Genomic DNA, 24,911 nt, shown 5'->3' with positions numbered 1-24,911 from the left:
ATGTTAAAATCGACAAAATTAAATAAATAAAGTTAAAAATCATTAAATTAAATTTGATATATATAAAATTCCATTAAAGTTAAAAAAATTCATATTGTTTCTCCATTTCATATTTACTGCAACAGCAATTACTTTTGAAATTTCCACTTTAAAGTATGTCTTATAAAATAAATTGCTAACTGCAGCAGCAACTATTTTACAAAATTTCATTTCAAAATATGCCTTAAAAAATAAACCACTTACTGCAGCAACAAATATTTCCAATTTCCTATTTCAAAATTTGGCTAAAAATGAATTGATTACTACAGCAGCAATTATTTTTCGAACTTCCATTTCAAAATATGTCTTAAAAATGAACTGCTTACCGCAGCAGCAATTATTTTAGAAAATTCCACTTTAAAATACGCCCTATGCCGCTGACTGCAGCTATAATTTCTATTTTAAAACATGTCCTATAAAATGAACTGCTTACCGCAGCAGCAATTATTTTTCAAAATTCTTATTTCAGAATATGACTTATAAAATATATACGTTTCATACAAATTTGCAGAGTCGTTTCCTCAAAGATCAACGACTTTTTGCAGCAGCAATTATTTTCGCATCTTCAAACACGATTTGCTTGCTGCAATCGGAATTATTTTTCAAATTTCATTATCCCCGCAGCAGCAATTAATTATCAAAATTCAATTTCTTCATGAGAAAAAATGCTGTTTCAATTCATCAGCACTAAACTCCGGTGGTTTATCGAGAGTGAGATTATCAACGCTAGAACTAACCTGCACTTCCTCGATTTCTACAATCAGAGGTTCAGGAGACGAGTCGTCCCTGAAGTCTTCGCACTCATCTACATTATATTCATTTTTAAAATATTCTGATCCCAAACTGTCGTCTGATGGGTACATCAGCTCCCTAGCAGCTCCTGGTGGTATTGGTAAATCTGCAACTTCTTCGTTTGATTCTTCGGGGTTCACCAGATCAGAGTTTGGTGATTTTTCGAACAAAACCGATTTGCGGCGGTTGCTCCTGCGTTTTGGAGTGTCCCCACAAACTGGTATCTGGTCTAGTAAGATATCTGTGTCGGTTTTTCGCTTTTTGGCAGTATTATTGATGACAACTGCCATGCCTAAACGTCTTTTGTTGGTAGTGCCTTTGGCGGCAGGTGACTTTTTTTTAGGCGGCGAACGCTTTTTAACAACCGGCTCTTTAACTTTAACATCAACTACTTTAGTCTTCTTAGCCGAAGCCTTCGGTTTCTTTTCCGGTACTGCTGCAGGCTTTGAATTATTTTTACGTTTCGATACTTTTGGAACAACCTTATTGAGTTTTTGTTGCACAATATCTTCCGATAACCTATCAACCCCAACTGTAAGATTTTTCCGGCGTGATAATTTTGGCAAAACAGGAATAGCCGCTGCTTTCGCTGCATATTCCTCGACCAAAAACACTTTTGGTGTACTACGTGTGGCTACATTTCGCGACCTCAAAACAATATTGTCATTATCGATGGTCGTAGAACTGACAACGTATGTCTCACTTAAATCTTTTGGTTCCTCCATTACAACTTTAGACGCTACACTTTTTTTGGTTTGCTTTTTTTCTTTAACCAAAACAATTTGATTTTCGCTCTCAGAAACCTTGTTGTCCTGCGTCAAATTCAGCTCCTCGTCAACGACTACCACACTGGCTTTTCTTTTAGGGATTTTAAAATTCTCCATTTTTTTATACCCAATATTATTGTTTCCTGAAATATCTCCTGTTTTATGCCACAGTTTGTCTTCGGCATTTGCATCTGCAGCAAGTGGTGGAATATATTTGAGTTGACCAGGCGTTTTAATACCAGCACCCAACTCTCCATAACTATTTTTTCTAACTCCAAAATTAGCTGGTTTGACTTGATCCTTGATTTTATCATCTGTTTGATGCTTGACAGCAGCGTTTGTTTGAGTTTTTAGAGATTCCTTAGACTTCACAGATTCTGATCTACTGCGTTTTGTATTAGTTTTCTTATCAACTTTTGAGTCATCTGCTAATAAATTTTCCAAATCCTTAGCAGTTTGTACATCACTTTTTGGTGTTTCATTAACTTTATCAGCTTTAGTTTGTAACAAATTACTAGATTTTTTGAGGTGCCTGTCAATTTTTGAGACATCTGTTTCAGAATTCATCAACAATTCTTTTGTTTTCGTCTTAAACTTTGAATCATTAATAGGATTTGCTGCTCCAATGGGCATCAAACCGGGCATTTGTTTAACTTTAGTCTTCTTCAAAGAGCTATCACCATCAACTTGTGCATTTTTTGGATCCCGAGATGCTGAACGTGATGATTTTTTCAAATTTTCACTACTCTCTTGCTTTGTTTCAGTTGTAGGCGTAGTTTCAGAAACAATTTCAGAAACTTTATCTTGCGTGGCTTTGGATTTACTTCTATCGCGTTTAGGTTTATCCTCAACCGCAGGTGCTTTTTTATCATCGATTACCTCCAAAGATTTTATGTTCTTACTAGATTTCGATTCCTTCTTCCTTGCAGATTTTTTATCCTTCTTTGCAACTTCCTTGCGTTTTCTACTTTTACTAATAACTTCTGGTTTGATTTCACTAACCATTTCTCCGACTTCTTCGGTTTTGTCCTCTGATCCATCCGTGTGAACTTCTTCGACAGCTCCAACAACCTGAATTGTTTCCATGTCGCATTCAATTATTTTATCAGGAATTATAATAGTACTAGAAATAGTATCTGAAATATCGCTTACCATACTATCTGTCTGATCGTTTTTAGAATCTTTTGGTTCTTCAATGGAATTTGATATTTCTTTGGGCAACTCAGTTTTATTACCTGGTGGTTGATCCAACTTTTCCTCCACCACATTTGACCTTGTAATTCTTTTCGCAATATTTTGTTTAGATGAGGTAATGGTTTTATTAGATTCTGTACATTCAATATCATTTTTATTATTAAAGGATTTGATTTCAGGTAATTTTTGCTCAACTATTTTTTGATTCGCAGGCTTTACTTCTATTTCTTTATCAATGGTATCGTCTATGTGGTTTTCCAAGTGGTTCACAATTTGTGTAGCATTGTCAATTGAAGGAACGTCTTTAATGTCGTCATTTTAGTTTTAGTGGGTGTTATGTTCGTATTTTGCACCGCATTTCCTCGTACCACATACAAAATTTTATTAGGCTTTTCTTTATTTTTCAAACTACTATCCTTTCCTTTCATGTTACTTTTCTTCTTCACGTCAAATACATCAACTTTTGTTGTTTCTGCAATCTTATTATCTTGGAAATCAATTTTCTTAGCTGCTGCAAGTTGTGGTTGATCATTTGTAACATTTTGAGAAGGTTCATCGGCTGCTTTATTGGGTGTGCTGGTAATATCAAGAAAAGTTGACACTTGGTATAAATTCGGAGTATCCGTATCTGAAGTTACACTTGTGTCATGACTTTGTGTATCATTAATTGGCAATTCCTTGACCTGCATCGCTTCTTTACCAGATTTATCCAAATCTTCATCCTTTTGTGGTTGATTCTCACACAAAACTTTTTCTTTTTCAGCTACGACATCGGATTTACGATTGCCTGCCTCAGGAGCTTTTGCAGTTTTCGAAACATCAAAAAGATCTTCATTGGTTTTATTTTTTGGTTCATCTTTCTGCACAATTTTGAACAGATCTCTCTCTGCGTCTGCCTTGCTATAATCCTTTCTAGAAGCCGTGTAAAATATTTTTTCCACCGGTAAATCGACGACTGTCGACTTTTTGGCAATAACAGGTGGTGCAGTTTCTACAATACTAGCGACTGATCTAGAATTGTTCAATTTGCGCTCAGCAATTTTATCACCTGCACGCCAATGATCTAGAATCAGAGCTGCTGATTGCAAATCAGCAATTTGTCGTTTCATTGATTTAGAATCATTGTCTGATGAGGTTTTGGCATCATCATCTGATGATGATGAGCTTTTCACCTTATCAGGCTTTTTATCTGTACTTTCTGGCGCCTTCTGCTTTTCAACTCCACTTTCTAGAGCTTTCTTGTTATTAGTTTTTTCATTTGCGCTCTCTGGAGCTTTCTGCTTATTAGGTTTTTCATCTCCACTCTCTGGAGCGTTCTGCTTATTAATTTTTTCATCTCCAGTCTTTGGAGCTTTCTGCTTATTAGGTTTTTCATCTCCAGTCTCTGGAGCTTTCTGCTTATCAGATATTTCATCTCCAATCTCTGGAGCTTTCTGCTTATCAGTTTTTTCATCTCTGATCTCTGGAGCTTTCTCCTTATTGAGTTTTTCATTTCCACTCTCCAGAACTTTCTCCTTATTGAGTTTTTCATTTCCACTCTCCAGAACTTTCTCCTTATTGAGTTTTTCATCTCCACTCTCCAGATCTTTCTCCTTATTAGGTTTCTCATCTCTAATTTCTGACGATGATTGTGATGTTGGTTCAATCGGTTCAGCTTTTTGCATTGTGTTATCCGAAATTTTACCTGTATCAACCTTGTTTTCAGGTTCCTTGACTAAGTCGATTTGCATCGGCGTTTCTTTTAATTCTTCTTTCAATTCCTCTTTCTTCACAGTATTAACTAATTTGTCATCCAACGGTTCAATTTTTTTATCCGCAAGTTTTTCTTCAACCTCTGGTGTTTTTGCAAAAACATTTTCACTTAAAATTTTATTTGGTGGTTCTTCCGTTTCATTTGTCTTTGTTTCTATTTGCGAGTCACATGCGAGAACTGTTGACACTACTTTGTTTTCAATATTAATTTTTTTATCATTTGCACTGGCAACTGTCGCTTTCCTGCCCCTGATAGATTTTTTATAACTAGCTCCTTTTTTAGTCAACCGTATAGCCCTCTTTTCACGCACCGATTCGTCAATAATCAACCTTTCAGGATCATCATCAGACTGGACGGGTGTGATTTCCTTTTGCGCATTAATGGCTGCTACTGGTTTATTACAAATATCAATAGTGTTTGGTAAATTTTGTTTTGTATCATCTGATTTGTTACAAATAGGAGTGTCTGGTAAACTTTGTTTTGCATCTTGATGATCGGTTGTTTCAAGCAAGCTCTTTTTATTATTTTGTATTGATGATGTGCTCAAATTGCCATAAGATTTTTCTTCAACGCTTGGAACGATGGTTCGAGCCGGCTCAATATCGATTTCTAGATCCCTTTCTATTGAGGGCGTGATAACTCTAGAAGGCACAGTGCTACCAGTTACCATTCGCAAAATATCCGCAGGACCTAACCGCTTTATAGTGTCTTCCACCGACTCTTTACATGGCGAACTGTCCGCGGAATATGAACAACGAGTTGCCGATGACGGTGAATTACTGACACGCGAAGATTCACTAGACGACGTTGTGTCGTCTTCGTCTTGAGAGGTTTCTCCGAATGTTGTACAACTAGTATCATCAACCTCATCACCTACAATATGCTTAGCAAACGGTCTATAAGATGATGGAGGTAAACTTCTGGTTCTCGTTGCCCGTCTTCTCAATCTCCTAGATCCCATAATTCTATCAATCCTTGTGATTCTGTTAATCATATCATCCTGCGTATTCGGATAATCGCTGCTATCTTTTGAATTCATTGTCTGTTTGTCAGTTTCTGAATCTGCAGTCGCATCCGAATCTCTTCTTTTGAACTCCGAGAAGAAGTTCTCAAACGAGCGACGCATTTCCTCCTCTTGCACTCCTAAGAATTTATTTTCGACTTTCAGTGATTTGTTAGTGAGGTCACTGTCATCGCTGTCAGACTGCATATATGGTTCTTCGTCCGTTCCTTTGTTGGGTGTTAAATATGTTCTCTGCTTAAACGGTTGAGTGGTTGTATTGACGACTGTTGCGTCTATCGTTGCCTTTTCTGCAGGCCGTTTGCGCAACAACTGACTCGTTCTTTGCCTTGGCGGCGAAGACAAAGCCTCTTCTGACAAGTCTGCAGCATATCTTTCTTCTTCGTTGAAATTTATCACTTTGGGCTCCACAGCTGCTGGTGTATCATCAAATGTCGGTTTAGGAGTCAACCATGCCTCTGATTCCGTTCTTTTTCGCCTACCTCTTCTTTTCAGTGACAAATTGGCACGTCGAGGAGTCGTGGCGCGTGTAGGTCGTTTTGGTTTCGTTAGTGAACTTTCAGATGACCCTTGGAATCTAGATATCGCATCCGCAGGCACCTTGTCCCAAATGTTTTCTAAAACAACAACTGGATTTTCCGCGTTACCTACGTTGTACAATTCAGAGTAATTGACCTCTGGATTGTCTACATAAAAAGAAACTTTCGTCTGCGTACCTACTTTATCGCAAAAAGGAGCAATATACAAAAACATTTTAGGGTTAATCTCTGGTAACGTGGGCGCGGGGGTTCGTGTACGTGTTCTACGCTTAACCGTATTATTATAATTACGAATGGGTGATGTTTTGGGGGGTCGTCCGCGAGAGCTCGGCCTGCCGCGATTGCTCACCGGCTTTTCGTCTTTAGTGCGCGTCGCGGACGCACTACGAGATCTTTGAATAATTTGTGACGGTTCGTCATCGAAGCGCGAATCGCACGACATCGATCGTTGTGATAACCTACGTCCGTAAATATCTTCCCTGTTGGCGTTTACCTGACCGTATCTTCTGCCGTAGGACCGCCGGTAGCTGCGCACGTGGGCCGGAGGAGGCGTCGAATCCTCAGCAACCGCCAGCATGACGATGTTCTTGAGGGTCGAACTGGGTATGTGCTCGCCAGAAATGCATCGGCTGGCGAAGGACATCATGGCATTGGTCACACTCACGTTCGATTTGCCGCTATGGACGGACGCATCATCATCGTAAAAACCGCAGCGGCTAGCAGCGGAAGAAGAATCGGGACTACGAACTAAAAATAATCAAATTAGTACATAGAAAATTAAAGCTAAAAATAGTGTAGTGTAACCCTAAACGAAAGAAAGCTTCCATACGCGCGACATTGTAAATATTTTAAAATAATCAAATTTCGTCATACACGCATTACGGCATGAAGTAATCAGAAGAATGCTACTGTATTTTCATATTAATGTTATTTGTATATTAAAAATTAATTAAGAAAATTATATAATTTTTTTATTCGACTTAGAAAAATTTATAATGTTTTTTTCAGACAAAAAATTGTACAAATAAAAAAGGATAAATACTTAAACTATTTATTTTCCACGTTTCGAAGACACTGTATGTGAATCAGTATGTATAAAATAAAAAAACTCAAAATTTGAAATAAAAATGAAAACTAGGGGGGTGCAAATTGCTGGAACTTTCCGTTCTGTAATCAAAAAATTTTGGTACAGAAACCAAAAAAACTTACACAAAATGTGTACACATTATTTAAATCTCCATAAAATATTTGAAAATTTGATGCACATATGTATAATAAACATTTTTGACTGCCAAATGATAAGTGTTTAACTCATTTTTATTGAGAGTCCATAACCGCTGGATCTGCCTTTCCAAAAATTTTACCAGTTGTTCATTTCGGCAATACAAGTAAAATGTTTTTTGAATTAATGAAATCGAACGCTCCGTTGTTCTCTTAAAAACTGAGTTACCGTTTTTGGCAGTTTTTGCCCCGTATCTTCGGAACGGCTAAACCTGCCTTCGCCAAAAACTAATCAGCACGTCTCCTTATCAATGCGAATCAAATGTTTTTTGAACTATTCAATCGGTTGATCGGTGTTCCCGAAATCGTCGACAAAAATTTGTATCCGCTCATACATACATACACATACATATTGAGGCCGACATACCCAGACAAAACACCAGTCTGGGGTGCATAAAAGCATTTCCTTCGCTATACAAAAAAAACACACACATACATCCATTTTTTCTAAGGTATGCCAAAATGTTCAAAAATCTTTGAAACGTAAAGATATATAAAAATTTTCATTTTCGATTTTTTTGCAATTACTATAACTTACCCTATAAGTTAATAATAAGAGAAGTTAATAAATAAATAAATTGGTTCAATATCTGGTACCAAAAATTAATTTTTTAAAAAATAGATTTATGAAATTTTTGTGAAAATTTGACTATCGTTTTTTTTTATATTTTAAATTTCTAGAAAATTTTGAACTTCGTTCAGAGCAAACGCGGTCGTTTTTGACCGCCAAGTGACCGCTGAACCTGCCAGAAGGTAATCAAATGCTTTTTTGAATCATTCAAATCGAACGCTCAGTTCTCTCAAAAACCGTATAGCCATGCTTTGCACTTTTTGTGCCGTATCTTCGAAACGGCTGGACCTACCTTCGCCAGAAACTATTCAACAAGACTCCTCCTAAACAATATGAATCTAAATTATATAATAATGGTATAATAATCAATTATACCATTCGGTCACCCGTGGACCAAAATTGTATCCACACAAACACTTATCTTATTGGATGTTAATAATAAAATGATTGTTAATCACATGATTAATGATGTAAATTGCATATTGCGTTCTTGTTTTATTACAAGACAATGTGTGTTTTCCCTGGTATAAACTTAATGAATGATGAAATACATACAGTGTCGAAACGTAAAAAATAAATAGTTTAAATATTTACCTTTTTTAAATTCTTCGTCTGAAAAAAAAACAAAAATATGTTTCAAAGTGGAACAATATATATATATATATATATATATATATATATATAAATTTTTTGACTAGCATATTCCTAAAGTATATAGATAAGACCATTGGGTTAGTATGATAAACAGTAAAATAGCTAATATCACAGTATTTTTATCACAAAACATGCAATGATTGTTGTTAAATTATAAAAATCACCGCGTTATTATATCTATAGCACGATAAAGACTGGACAAATAAAATTTAGTTAGGAATCGCTAACTAATTACCATACTTTGGTAAAACGTTTCGACAAGTACCATCATTAGTGCCGCAATAAATACAAAACCGAAGATCACACTTCATCAGTCAGCATTTATGTTTTCTTTATAACACCGATATTACTTTTATATTTTAACAACAATCATTACCCGTTTAAAAATATTTTTTACACCAAATGATAAGACTATTAATTTAATGAACAAAAAGAAAAACATCCGTTACCTGCACCAAAATCGGCTAGCATAAAATCTTGCCAAAGTCGTCCTGTAGATTCGTTTAGCGAGAAACAAATTATAAATACCGAAATTTTTTATAAACAATTTCGAAACTGATTCGAATAATTGCACCCCAAATTGATATTAATGTTACTATTATCCGGCAAAATAAATAAAATACTAAAAAAGTTTAAACCGTCGTTAATTAACATAAATGTTGATTGTTGAATTGGTGATGTTCGGTCCTTGGTTGTTGATTGCAGATCAAGTGTTGATTGAAGATCATATTCGTGCAAACATTTTTTGTTTTGAGAAATTTCGCGACATTTAAACCTAAAGGTCTTTTTTATGGGTGTACACGTATAAAACACACGCACGTACAAAAGAGCTTAAAAGTCCCGCACAAATTTCATAAGTGATGTGTTGCCAAAATATATGTTTTAATTGTGTTGTGTATTTTCCAATATGATTTTTTGTTTTTGTTTGCAAAATAATATCTTTGAAACTCTTTCTGTACACACGCAAACATATATAAAATACCATGTATACATATATAAACCAGCATATATAGATACACTCAGCAAAAAGCATTTAGCTTATATATAAATATGATAAAAACTATATTAATTAAATGAGGAAAATGAATATCATAAAACAAGTATGATCAATTTTTTAAGTTAATTTTCAAACTTAGCCCGCTTTGCTACACCCGATTTTCGACGCTTTTTATTATCATCAGGTTCCTTATAATTTTTTGCAACAGTTCTATTACTACTTCTAGTAACCCTGTCTGTGGTGGGACGTCGAGACTTTTTCTGTGACTTTTTAGTATTCCCTTCAACAATTCCATCATCCGAATCACTTTCTGCAAAACATGAACAATTGACACGTTTGCAATCCGAACATTTTCTTATCTGGACTTTACGAGAAGGTTTGATTTGATCCGACGAAGTCGGAACAATCGAGCCGTTATTTTGCGGCATGTGAATGCTATTCAATAAAAAATTCGTCAGGTGTTGTTGACTCAAATGATAGTTGCTTAAGTTTATCATAGTTTGATTAAGATCGAATTGGGATAGGGCTCCGCCCGCGCCCCCTTGAAGAGAGTTCAAGCACCCTGCGCCACTTATATCGCTCCCAAAATTGTTGTTAATATTTTGGTTCGTGTTAAAAGAAATATTGTTCACTACGGGTACTTGGGAGTTTATCTGAAAATTGGACATATTATTTCCTTGGTTATTGCTCGTGTATTGGCAATTGTTAAACTGCGTACTAGGGCCCGGACCAAATTTTAACTGACCAGGAGTTTTGAATAAACCACGTTTGTTGCCTTCCTGTAACTGTTGGATGCTTTGTAGAAGTTTAACTTCAGCAATGCTCATCATGGGCGTAGCCGGATACGAAACATCTTCCACTGGACCTGCGACAACCGGTTCTGTCTTAATTTCTTCGGAAGGCTGAAAAACAGATAATTTCCTACGTTTTTTGAAAGGTAAAGAAGTCTGCTGTTCGCCGTTTCCACCCTCAGCATTCTGCTCATCGAAATCGGATTGCGCAGGACTGGCTGGAGAAAAAGCTGGTGGTTCGACTTTACAACTCAACCACTTGGTACGTGCATCTATAGGTAAATTATCATCGTAGGTGTAAGTTTCTCCACTTGTGGACGGGGATTCGCAATCGTTTATCCCAAGGGAATTATCCTGATTATTCGAGTCAAACGACAACGTGGCGTTGCCTGAATCTTGACTGTTATTTGTTAATAAATTACCAGAATCGTAAATATCAGTAAAACCTAAAGCGGGGTCGGGTGTAGCATTGGCTAACTGCACTTGTTGGCATGGCTCGTCGCCCACCAGCAAGGCAGTGTCAGAGAATAACTCCAAGGGATCATACTTATCACAAGAAATTGTTTCGCGTTGAGCATTAACCGAACTTAATTTATTCATACCTGTTGATGAGTTTCGACTGCTTTGCGCCGGCGACACCGATCTGTTCATTGTTGATGTTGATTGCAGACATGGAGTTGTTGATTGTTGACTGTCTCTTCGTTTCGCCGCAAACCTGTTCTTAGAAGAACTTGGAGAATTTTCCGGTTTGTAAAAAGTCAAACGAAACTGAATATCTGAAGATTTCTCCTCCTTTGGAACCTGCATCTTCCTGCTATTGTTAGAATTATCATGCATTTCACTTAGAAAATGAACTTGTTTATATTGTGGTGTCACATTTGCGACTGGCACGTGCCTGTTTTTCACATCCTGGCTGCTCGGACTCTCGCTGCGTTTTAGTAAGTAAAGATTGGATTTACCTTTTTGATTCTTAGAACTTTTTAAAATAGATTTTTCAGCTACGTGTATAGAAGACATGTCGCGGCTTTTCGGAGAAGTCTTTTTTACTGTTCTACGTTTCAAAATGGACTTGGTGACCTCTGGAATTTCAGGCATAGGACTTATTGGTGATAAAATATTATCATAATTTAAATTTTGTGTGATATCGTCATTGTGTCTAGTGTTTTCTTCCGTATTTAGTTTACCAACTGAGTCTTTATGTTTACCTGAATCGGTTGAATCTTCATGATGAAAATACGTATCGCGTGTTGGAAAGGTATCATCAATTTCCATATCACTGTCATTCCTACTAATTTCAGCATCACTAGACATATATTTTAGTTGAGCAGGAGTCATAAAACTATTTCGGCGACGAACTACAGGCTGAGATTGATGATCAGTAGTTTCCAGATCAGGAAAAGATACTTTCTTCAAAGGCGACAGTGATTTATTCCGTTTGTCGCTGTGAGTTTTATTTTCCCGCCAACTCCTTTTTGCTTCTTTGCCTTTATCTATGTAGGTTTTAGGTGACGGTGACACATTTAAAGTGACATCTTCTTGAAGCGTTGTGCTTTCATTAGGATCAATTTCTAATGACTTTAAACTATAACAATCAACAATTCGGGGTAAACTAATATTAGAATCATTATTAGTAGAACTGTTGTTTTCTGGAACGTTTTCATTTTGGTTCATGACGTTGTAGCTATCATTGAAATTATCACTAGCACTTCTACCAATATCAGCTGCTGGTTCGCTTTCATCAGGTAATAATGGTAAATTACTTGAAGCTGCAGATTCACTTATTACTTCATTTGTCACAGCGGGCAAAAGCAAGCTTGATTGCAGTTGCTGTGATGCTTGTGTGGTAGTAACTAATGCAGTAGATTTACTCGTTTGATCTTTGGACAATATAGACATGCATGTGTTTATCAATTCAGGTGTAGTTATTGTAGGCTTGCTACTTTCTAAAGTAACAGGTGTGATTTGTGATGAATCTGCAACAAAACTTTCATCAACAGGATAACTGTTTTGCTGGAGCTCAGTATCAACTGTCAACATTGAATTTAAACCAGTTTGGTCTTCCTGACGGTTCTCAGTATTCATGGACATCTCTTCCTGAGACAAACTTGTATTATTATCATTAGCAACTTTGTTGGCTGTTGATTCTTCATTAGTTTTTGATGTAACTACTTCAGATGGTGATGTTTCTGCGGCAGTATTGATACTGGCCTCCTGAGTAGATGAAACACACGTTTTAGCAGGTGATTTATTTAAGTCACTTGAACTTACAGAAATACTATTATCACGTTCAGTTGAGGAATTGCTATCACATTTTTTGTCAAGTACTACACTTGTATTGTTACTAGTGGATGCTTTACTTGGAGAAGGAGCAGGTTCATTACTAACAGATGTTTGACTAACACCCTCCACAGGCGTTTGTTCTATATTCTTGTTAGTAGTTTTTTCAACAACTTTTTGCACTACACTTGTCAGAACTTTATCAAAGTTTGGTAAAAGTTTATTAGCAATATCTTCAGTTCGAACAATATTATTAGGTTCTAAACATCTGTTAAAGAATTGTTCTGAAAGTGCTAAAATTCCAAGTTGTTTCTTAGTTTCAGTGATAAACGTCGATGTAGTATTATTTATAATGTCAACTACAAATTGGCGCAGCGGACTATTTTCAGACATATCAAAAAATGAGGAAGGATTAATGTTTGGAGCAACATTTGTTGGTAAATTAGAAACTACAGGTTTATTTTCTTCATCCTCATCCGTGTCTGATAAACAAATGACTTCATCAGATTTGATTATTGTACTCAATGGATTGCTCATGGAAAAATAAGAATGTTGTTGGGATCTTTCAAACATTAGAGCAATTTGCTGTTGCATGGCCAATTGTTGTTGTTCAGCTTGCTCTCGGATGCGTCTTTGTTCAAGTTCAGCTTGCCTCCTCCTCGCTTCTGCTCTTTCACGTCTTTGAGATGATTTCAAGTGCCTCTGTTTGCTTTGTTTGTCTATTGTTTGGACACCACTTGATAATGCATCCAGGGAAGTATTGGCCAATAGGCGGTTCATCAAATCACTCATGGAATCTTGCATCTGAAATAATAATAAGAAATAGTAACATAATTTATTAAATCCAACATGAAAAGGAAGAGAAAATAAATCTCTTAATAAAATTAAAAAAATATCTATCTACATTCATTGTTTTATCTATTTTTTTTACTATTAATAATAACTAATTTTTACATATTATACAAAGCATTTTTTTTAATATCAAAAATGAAAAAAATATTTGTTCACAAAAGTATACATTTAAAACATGCTTTGAATACTATCTTAACACAATTACTTCTGGAAAAAAATTGATGTACTTTATGAAATCTTTTAGTCATCAAGTAAAAAATTTAATGTACAACAATAAAATAATATTTGTTGTACACATACATGAGCCTAAAAAAAACTACATAATTTCCAATTAAGTTCCATCCACATTTTCCATCATATTTAATATACACAACTCACCTCTGACGAGTGTTTGAAATTTTCAGCAATATTATTCACATATTCTTCAAAACAAGTTTCAAGTGAATCCAACTGCACATCATTTTCCTCTGCATTTCCAATCGGTATAAGCAGATCCGAATTCAAATCAATTCCCAATATACTATTATTTCTCAGTGTTATCATGTGTTTTAAAAAGGCCTAGAATAAAAAAAAATTAGATTAATTTTAAATATTAAAATTTAATTAAAGTGAGAGATTGTGTTATATTTCTCACCTAAAGAAAACAAATTTATCCAACAATAATAAACAATGAAAATATAATTTAATTGCAAATTTCAATAATTTAATTTAATAAAATGCAAGCATAGATTAAACAAACATCTCTTATATTTACAAAGAAATATTTTATTAATTCAAGACTAGTTCTTTAAGAAGTATAAAAACTCTAATTTAATTTAATCCTATATAATTTTTATAATGTTTCAAGGTTTCTCTTGAAATTTGTAAAAAAAAATAGGTATGATGAGTTATATTTATCACCTGAGTCACAGGAAACACGTCAATGTCAACTATGAGCATAGATTGTATGGATTTTAAAGGTGTTCCAGGTGGAAATATCTGAGTCATTGACCTGGTTATTCGTAGATTGTTTGGAAAAGATAAATGAGAAATACAGTGCCTTTGAATGTCCATGATTTCCTTGCCTTCTTTGGCTATTATCATCCAAAGTCTATATAATAGTATATATTGTATGTACTCGACATCGTTTTCTGGCTCTACTTTATGGTTTAGTAGTTTCCTGGTGAATGAAATTAATAGTTAATTAATTATTAACAAAAATTAATATATGATGATATATTATAAACCATCAATGATTAAACTATGTTTTTATAAAAATTCAAAGTAATTTTTCATTGTAGAAATGTTTTTTTTTTTGGTATTTTTCTAAAAGGTTATCTGGTCGTTTTTTAACCCCATAGGCAGGGTAAAAAGGGTCAGCTAGGGTTAAAAAAGGTCACTATTCTCAGAGAAGAAGTTTATGTTTTCGCGAAAAAATCGGTTTTGCTAATTTTATGTTTTTGACGTTTTAAGCCATTTTGAATCAAATAAGACCAACTATTTATTGTGTGTGTGTTTAATTAGGTCAGAAAATAAATCTAAAAATTGTTGAAATACATATTATATGAGCACACTTTTTACTGCAAAAAACCTTTGTAGGAAAAATACATAATCAGAGTTACTATTAATAAAATCTATCTGTTAAATTACTTTTTTCAACTTATTTTACATTTTTATTAATATTTTTCTTAGTTAACATCTAAGTGGTTCTTTTTATATCAACCACACATTATCTTTTATAGCAGTTATATGAAGAAAAAAACTGTTGAATCTAACTTAAAATTAATAATACATCTTATAAAACAATTCAATAAAGTATACTTAAATCTTGTATCCTAATCTAAATTACAGTGCTCAAAATAAGAAAACTATCATAAAAAAATACTTGCATTAATTACACCCAATTTAAGATAATAGAATGTTAATTCATCTTTTGCCCCTTACTTTAAAATAGTATTATTAAAAATACCATTCAGGCAATGATGATAGACATTGTTACCTTAAGGGGGGAGCCTGCTTTAGAGGCTTCATAAAATCGCATTTTTTGAAAAAATGTTAGAGCAGGAAATAAATGTTTAATAGAAACGAAACTTACAGGATTTATTGCTATATATTTCAACATTCTTCTCAAATTTTTTCATTAAAATATATTTAATAATATGTCGGGTACAAGCGTTTTGCTGATGCACCACAAGCGGAAAAGATGCAGGTCACAATTTCCATCCGGAATAAAAAATTAAAACAAATATATATTCAATAGTGTAGATTCTAGTTGAACTTAAAAAATCTAGAAAAAATGAGAAATTTACCGATTTTTCGCAACTTGAAAAAAAAAAAAAAAAATTATACGAAATTTCACTGTATATTGTTTAAAAAGTGGGTGAATTATAACTTTTTTTTAAGGTTATTTAGGTTCAACTAGAATAGAATTTAATCCTTAATAATGAATTTTGTCTCGTTTCGATAGGACGATTATTATTTTTCCTATCTTTTCCGCCAATTGGGAGGAATCGAAAAAAATTAAAAACCGAGAAATTGACGCTTGCTCACTATTTCTTCTGTAATTCCGAAAATAATTTGAATTTGTCTATGAAATTTTAGAGATATATTCTTGGCTAGTTTTAGAAGACATTTTTTTAAATAAAATAGATTTTTTGAAGCCTCTAAAGCAAGCTCCCCCCTTAAATACGCCCAATTTAAGACCATAGAATGGTTGCTCATCTTTTGCCCCTTATACTTTAAAATAGTATCATTAAAAAATACCATTATAGACTATGATGATGGACCTTTTTACCTTATACATTTTCAAAGTCATACTTACTTAAATCAGTTGGTCTTTTTGTGAGTTGGTCTTTTTTTTAATATTTTTTACCAAGACTTGAAAAAGATAGTTTATTTTGAAATTTTTGAATGTATATATGTGTAATATGTATAGAATGTACAAATATAATTTAATTTAATGCATTATTATCAATTTGATAGATGTACATGATGCTTAAAAAATGTATTCAAATTTGAACTGAAATAAAAAATTCTTATAAATGTTAAATGTTACTTACTTAAACAAAAAAACTAGTAAGTCTTTTATTCTCTCGAACTGCGGCGGCGACCAATACGTTGTCATATGTAACAGCATCTCACTAGCTTGCAATTTATTCCTTTGGAGATATATATTCAATATCGTTGCTATTCTTTCAGCTGAATCCTCATCCGACATTTGAGTTGCACCATGAGCTACCAATTCTAAATCAAAATACAGTGGAAGCAGTTCCATCATCCTGACATTGTAAACCGCCTCATCCAATACCTAGAAATAATAATCATAATGATAATAGAATAAGAACTAGAGTGGTATGCATGGCATCGTGCCCTAAGGCCTTATTAAATTCGAGTAAAATTCCCACTTTGTGTAAATTCAACGGGTTTGTATTTCCACCTATACCAAAGTATCTACCTAAACTACATGATGTTCTTCAAACACAATTGTTACAGGATGAGTTAATTTGCAAAAATAATATTTGTTTAGGCGTTGTTTAACATAATCCACTGTGTGAACGAATATTATAAAAGTTATTAATCAGCAATTACTTTATTTCTCTAATGAAGGTTTGTTTCTTCTATGAGAAATATTTTACCCTGTTCCTTAAAAATAATAAAACAAATTAAACATTTGTGCCTTGTACTAAACGTAAGTTTATTGATTAGAAATTATTTCTATATTATTCGTAGTTTCTATAAATCTTTGAAGTTATTAAAATGCAAAATATTTTTTGGGCAAGACAAGATATTACAACTGTTCAAAGAATGAGATTATATCGCAAGCAAAAAAGTAAAAAAAAATACAAACAGTTAATGAATGTATGTTAATTTTAATTACATGAAGTTCTTCAAACACAATTATTACATGATGTCAAGTTGTGAAAACAATATTTGTTTAGAAGTTGTTAAACTGCTTATTACAATGACAAACCGATCGTGTCATATTTGAAGTATGACTTTAATTACATTATTGTTTTTAAATATTATACATATTTTTAATGCTATCATAAATATATAATTTATAATTCATCATTATATAAATGTGTATAATGCTCGACACTAATAAATGTGTACATAACGAGTGTTACCATATTACTAATAAACATCATTCAAAGTTATGTGATGTATTTATTTTTACTTAACTTGAATTTGCTACTTTGTATAGTAGCAAATAAGTTTTACTTCAATCGCATTACGCGCACTCTTTTTTTTTTCAATTTTTTTGCTATTATTATAACTTACCCTAGGAGAAGTTATATGTATATATTTATTTTTATTCTAAATTTTTAACCTAATCCCTATTTTTATACTAGTCCTACGTTTCCTACAATAAAAAAATATGTGTTTAAGAAGTTTCATTTCCGCATTGTATGGACGTTGCCTGTAATTATTAGGTTTTTATAAGGATCATATCAAATAAATGTTAAAAACTGAGCAGCAGAATCTATTAATTTAAGTATTGCATATAAGTGAATTTAAACCGAACCCCAATAGAAATATACAAAGTGCTAAACACATATATATTTTCTTCCCTTCATAAAAAACCAGCTGACATAATTTATTGTATATTCTGATTAACATTTTATAAAATTATTATTACATACCTCTGCTGCATCTTGATACAGATTCGAATAGAAGCACAGACAGTATTGAACATGTTTCATAATAAAAAATGAACGAACTTTTAACCCTCCAGAGATATTTGCTGGTATTTCGTTTCTCAGGTAACTGCAAAATTCTTTGATAGATTTATCAAACCTCCATATTTCAGGGGAGTCTATGCTTTGTTGTAGCGATTTTAGAAAACTTGCTAGCCAGAGCACTTCTGGCTTTTTCGGATCCTCTTTCCTTTCCACACTGTCTGTGGACTCATTTTCGCAGACTTCCATCTAGAATAAAAATCAAATTGAGAGTAATTATTTTATCACATAGATTAATAAATTCAATTAACATATCTTATAAATAGAATATTTCTGTAATGATGTATATAAAGATATTCCTCCTGAACAATTATTTGGGTTTTGATAAATCTTTCTGAAGTTTGTTAAGGAAATTTTGTAGAATGTATGTGATTATAAAAATATAGTAATATGGTAGAAATAAATGGAAAAAATTGCATTAAACGACATTGAATATATTTGAGACATTGTTTGGCATAGAACACAAATGAAAACTGTCATCTGCCAAAAATTTCAATTCACTTATGAGCCTAGACAATATTAGAATATAATATATTCATGATTATGAATAAAAAAAAAAAAAATTAACGAATGAATGTATAAAAATGTCTATTTACTGTGCCATATACTCGTATATAACAAAATTCAAAGTTTATTTTTTAATTAAATATAAAACAAAATCTTAGCTATGACGTAAACCTGGAATAATAGTGTCAGAGAAGATTTATTCCAAATCTTCCTCGATTGTGTAAAAAACAAATTCTTGGAAAACGTTATTAAGTAAATTAGTGGCTTATGGTAATTTATTGAATAGTATTACACCCAGTCCATCTAAAGTATTAAATGAGCAATGAGGAACCTTTAACAAGTTTATGTCTTATGGGTTAGGTTATGTCATCATAAGTAGTTTTTGGGTTTCAATTTAGATTAAACAGATTGAAATTATTTCTTATGAAACAAAGAGTGGTTAGGAGAAAGATATGAGGAACAGTTAGGATAAGGAAAACACAAGATCCTTAAAAAATGTATGAGTCAATTTAGAAAACTTCTTATTTCCTCTTTCTTATTTCCTAACACTCAAAGGCAACTTATCGAATACCTTTATGCCTTGTGCCATTATAATTAGTTTTTAGATTTGAATTTAAATTAAACAGATTGGAATTATTTTTTATGAAACAAAAGGTGATAAGGAGAAAAATGTAAGGGACAGTTAATATAAGGTAAAACACAAGATCTTTAAAAAATGAATTCGGCAATTTAGAAAACTACTTCTCTAACACTTAATAGCAATTTATCGAATAGCATTATATCCAGTCCACCTAAAGTATTAAACGAGGAAGCCTTTTTTAAACTGGGACCTTTAATAAGTTGATGTCCTTAGTCGTCATAATTAGTTTTTGGATTTGAATTTATATCAAACACATTAGAGTTATTTTTTATAAAACAAAAAGTAATTAGAAGAAAAATGTAAGAAAAGGTTAGTATAAGGTAGAACACAAGTTCTTTCAAAATTCTATCAAGTAATTTAAAAAACTTCTTATTTCATTATTCTCTAATACTCAATGGCAATTTATCGAATACCTTTTTAATGTGGAACCCTTAACAAGCTTATGTTTTTAGTTGTAATAATTACATTTAGGATTTGAATTTAAATTAAACAGATTGGAATTATTTTTTTATAAAACAACAGGTGATCAGGAGAAAAATACAAACTTAGGATTAGGTAAAACTAAGATTCTTTCAAAATTTTATTAGGTGATTTAAAAAGCTTCTTATTTTCTAATGCTCTAACACTCAGTGGCAGTTTATCGAATACCTTTTCAAAGCCTTTTTTTTAATGTGGGACCATTAACAACTTTACGTCTTGTGTCATTATAATTAGTTTCTGGAATTGAATTTAAATTAAACATGTTGGAATGATTTTTTATGAAAAAAAGCGTGATTAGAAAAAAAGTGCAAGGATAACCATTCATTTAGGTTAAGGTAGAACACAAGTTCTTTAAAAAAATGTATTAGGTAATTTAGAAAAGTTCTTATTTACTACTTCCATAATACTTAAATGCAATTTGTCGAATAGCATTATACCCAGTAAATGCAAAGTATTAAATGAGGAAGAGAGTTTTAATGAGATACCTTTAACAAGTTTATATAAGTCTTGTGTAGTAATAATTAGTTTTTGAATTTGAATTTAAATAATATATTTCTTATGTAACAAAAGGGTGATTAGAAGAAAAATGCAAAGTAAGGTTAGGATCTTGTGCTCATGGAAAAAAGGTCAACAAGATTTAGAGTATGACAGGAAAAATATAATTCTAGTTTTCTAGTAATTGAAATTCTCTTTTTCCAGTAATTGAAATACCACAGAACTGTCCCCTCTATTTTATAAATACTACTTGTTACTAATTATTTGTGGTGTCTTATAAATACAGCCATTTTTGGCTATAACTAAGTGAAACATTTTTCTTCATCTCTGATACTGTTTTTTTTTGCAGAAAACCTTTTAAACTTCTTAAAAATTCCTGCAAATCAATGGATATTCAGGACCTCAACTTTGGAAGGCTCTAAACAGTCTGAACGAAGACTTGATATCGAGTTTCATAAAAATCAAGACACAAAATTATTTGAGCGTTGCTTCATTGTATTTTGTATATTGGTTGTGGATGGACATACACAACCTCAACTTTAAAAGATGCTCTAAACAAAGACTTAATATCAAGTTTCATAAAATCAAGACACAAAATTACTTTAGCGTTCCTTCATTGTATTTTGTATATTAGTTGTGGATGGATATACAGGACTTCAACTTTCTAAACGAAGACTTAATATCAAGTTTCATAAAATCAAGACAAAATTATTTGAGTGTTCCTTCATTGTATTTTGTATATTGGTTGTGGATGGATATTAAGGATCTCAAGTTTTGTAGATGCTCTAAATGAAGACTTAATATCAAGTTTCATAAAATCAAGACACAAAATTATTTTAGCATTTCTTCACCGTATTTTGTATATTGGTTGTGGATGGATATACAGGACCTGAACTTTAGAAGATGCTCTAAACGAAGACTTAATACCAAGTTTCATAAAAACACGACAACAATATTTTAGCACTCCATTGTATTTTGTATATTGGCCGTGGATGGATATATAGGACCTCAACTTTAGAAGATGGTCTAAACGAAGACTTAATTATAAATTTTAGCACACCTTTATTGTATATTGATTGCTTGTTATCTTAGAAAATTGTAAATTGTACATCTAATACATATAAATACTGGTGTAAGTAAAGGTGAAATGCCCCAAAATTAAATATGACTAAAAATATGAATAATAAGCTCTTAGAAGACTCTCTGTTCTTATGTTGATTTATATTTTTATCAATGTGTTCTGTAAAAGACAAACTAAGTCAGATATTTACATCTTTAGGAAGCAACCACAAGTAAAGTGGAAAAGTACACAACAGTTTTGTGTGCAAATAAGTAAATTATGACTTCTGCTTCAAAGTATTACATATTACTACTAAATATCGTGTCTTAATACGACAAAAACAGATAAATACCAGCTTATCGAACAATTTCAGTAAGTAAAGGTGAAAAGCCCCAATATTAAATGTGACTAAAAATATGAAAGATAAGCTTTTAGAAGACTCTCTGTGCTTACGTTGATTTATATTATTATCAATGTGTCCTGTAAAAGACAAGCCTAAGTCAGATATTTACATTTTTAGGAAGCAACCACAAGTAAAGTGGAAAAGTACACAACAGTTTTGTGTGCAAATAAGTGAATTATGACTACTGCATCAAAGTATTACATATTACTACTAAATATCTTGACATAATACGACAAAAACAGATAAATATCTACTTATCGTACAATTTCACGAATGTTTACGCTATCTCAATAATGTGTCTGAAAATGGCGGATAGACTTACATTTATTTTTGTATCGTTTTGCACATCATATTTTAACAGCCACACACTAAAATGTCACCACCAAAACATTTTTAAAACTCATTGCATTAAAACTTATCACATAAACACATTTATAATAAACATAAATACGCATTAAGGTAAAACATTATTAATTTGTCTCCAGTCCGATCAATTTCTTATGTTTTGCCTGAAGTGGCATTCGCGGTGGCATTTAGGATTCAGGAGCACCAACATGACGTTAGGTTCGGACACAAAACGCGCCAAATTCAGATGTATTGACATATGTGTTTTGAATAATTGAAAATTGATTTTTGAAAACAATTTGAAAATAATTTGATTACAAAATGTGTATAAGGGACGTAGAAAAATGTTGCTGTATAATAAATATGACGGCAGGGATTTATACGTATATAATTTTCCTAACAGTAAGTAAAATAGAGAGTATGAATATTTACATTATTATTTAAAATAATAAACTAGTTGTGTAAGGCATCGTGCCTTGAGGCAAATTGCTGGAATTTTCCGTACCATAACGAAATGTTCAAGGATTATTAAATGTTTTCAAATATATTGTTATAAATACTGCCACATTGTAAATATTTATAAGAGTTGTATAAACTGAATTATAAAGTTTATTTAGAGTCTATAAGTGAGCTTTAGAACTTTAGCCAGAATTAAAATTCAATTCTAAATTATTACGGATGGACCTGCCTTTGCCAAAACTAATCAGTACATCTCCCTAACATTAGTAATCGAATGTTTTTTGCATCATTCAAGTCAAATGCCTCAAAAACTCGATTTCTATTTTCTGCACTTTTTGCTCCATATCTCCGAAAATGCCTTTGCCAAAAACTAATCAGCACATCTGCCTGCCAATAGGAAGCAATTATTTTTTCAATCATTCAAATCGGTTCATCCGCGCTCTCAAAATCGACGAAGAAAATTTATATCCGCACATACCTACACACATACATTTTTATCTCAGGAGGCGTCCATTAATCACGTGAGACTTCTAGGGTGACGGGGTGTTTGACAAAAAATTACAAAACATCATGTGAGGGGAGAGAGGGGCCTAGGAAGATATCACGTGTATTTATTTTTTACCTGAATTTCAAAAAAATCAAATTCAATCCAAGCATCTTCAAAAAAAAATACGATTTTTTTATAAATTCGAAACATTCTTCCGAAATATTTAATACATGTGTTGTTTGGTGAGGAAAGGGGGTTAATTTTAAATATCATAACCCAAAAATCTTTTAAAAATCAAACACGTGTTTAATGGACGCCCCCTTACCGTAGGGTAAGTTCTAGCAATCGCAAAAAATCAAAAATGGAAATATTTATATAACTTCACGTTTCAAAACCTTCTGAACATTTTGGCATAACTTAAAAAAATTGTTGTGTTTGTGTTTATGTATATGCATGTGTGTATGTATGTGCGGATATAAATTTTGGTCGACGAATGAAAAATGTTCGATTCGTATTGAAGGAGAGACTTGTTGAATAATTTTTATTCGGGGCAGTTAGTGCAAAAAATGGCAATTCAGTTTTTGAGAAAACGTTGCCATTTGTATCGACAAAATGAAGAACTGATATTTGCAAAGACAGGTCTAGTTTTTTCTGAGATTCAATGAAAAAAGAAAACAATTTGTCCATTTTGTATGATAAATCTATGAAACCATGTAACGTAACAGTTACGTAATGAAAAAAAAGGAAGTATCTACGTTGAGGCCTATTACGCAACATTTGCATTTTATTAACGTAACCAGCGAACGTTTTTTTTGTGCTACGTTATTTTCAACTTAATTGAACGTTTATGGTTTACTGGGATGTGCGGATACAAATTTTCGTCGACGATTTCGAAAAAACATTCGATTCGTATTGAAGGGGAGTCTTGTTGATTAAATCGGGGCAAAAAGTGCCAGAAATGATAATTCAGATTTTGAGAGAACGTGCGACCAATTTCTATGATTCAAAAAACATTGATTTTTGGAGAAACAGGTCAAGTCTATGCTAAGATCCAATAAAAAAAGTAAAAACGAGCCAAATTTGTCGGTTTTCAAAAAATTTCAAACCTCTGTTAAATATTTTATTTGCCTTAAGGGATGATGTCAGGCACTACCAATTTCTAAGGTTAAATTTACCTTGAGGCAAAATATCAAAATATTTTAATGTAATTGGTAATGGTAAGTAAGTCAATGTAATTGAGGTATAATATAATATTATGTAATTAATATATAATATAATTGTACTAGTACTTACTTTTTTGAAGAAATCTAAATCCATTTTGCACAAGGTAAAATACAGATCGTTATATACACGATCTATGCCCGAAGGGCGCAGCATCTTTAATGATTTTTTTTATAATTCAACCACTTTTCCTAAACCTACAATAATTAATATTTGTTATTTAATATTTAAACAAATTTATTTATTTCAATAAATAATAAAACACTTTAATACTAAATACTAAAACAGTATGTCCTAACACCTCAAACTCTCGACTCGGAATGAGCAATTGCTGCAAAAAGGTGAAACATTTCTGCAAAGATAATGATTCGAATTTAAACAAAATTTGTTTTCTACCACATTCATTGGTTAAAACAAAGCTTGTTTTCATTGCCACAATCGATATTGTTTGAAAATACCATCAAAACAATTCGCATTCGTATCTTGGTAATTAAACACGATTGTCGAACACGAGATTGTTTACAATATTCGCGGAAATGATACTTGATAATGATATGATTCATCCACA

The 24,911-nt window shown here is 32.5% G+C and overlaps 1 protein-coding gene across 1 annotated transcript; it reads right to left on the bottom strand.

Moving 5' to 3' along the window:
• Window positions 1–692: 692 nt before the first annotated feature.
• On the bottom strand, window positions 693–24,495 carry LOC113389629. Its single transcript, XM_026626648.1, has 8 exons — window positions 24,416–24,495; window positions 18,151–18,435; window positions 16,567–16,814; window positions 14,429–14,687; window positions 13,907–14,086; window positions 11,002–13,480; window positions 3,063–6,852; window positions 693–2,880 (listed from the first exon to the last, which is right to left on the bottom strand). The coding sequence occupies exons 1-8, from the start codon at window positions 24,437–24,439 to the stop codon at window positions 693–695; spliced, it is 9,453 nt and encodes a 3,150-aa protein (XP_026482433.1). The 5' UTR covers window positions 24,440–24,495.
• Window positions 24,496–24,911: the final 416 nt, after the last annotated feature.

Source organism: Ctenocephalides felis, unplaced genomic scaffold, assembly GCF_003426905.1.
Source record: "Ctenocephalides felis isolate EL2017-DRISC unplaced genomic scaffold, ASM342690v1 CF-g0.4_SCAFFOLD_03573, whole genome shotgun sequence".
NCBI lineage: Eukaryota > Metazoa > Arthropoda > Insecta > Siphonaptera > Pulicidae > Ctenocephalides > Ctenocephalides felis.
The sequence above is the reverse complement of the archived record's forward strand: the minus strand, read 5'-3'. Positions and strand labels throughout refer to the sequence as shown.

Excerpts from the sequence above, each read along its gene's own strand:
- LOC113389629 (XM_026626648.1), bottom strand. The coding sequence starts at position 24,439 with ATGGATTTAGATTTCTTCAAAAAA. Across the intron at positions 14,087-14,428 it reads ACGTGTTTCCTGTGACTCAG|GCCTTTTTAAAACACATGAT; the intron begins GTGATAAATATA and ends TTTTTATTCTAG. Across the intron at positions 2,881-3,062 it reads TTGACAATGCTACACAAATT|AATTACAAGGTCAAATGTGG; the intron begins GTGAACCACTTG and ends TATTGCGAAAAG.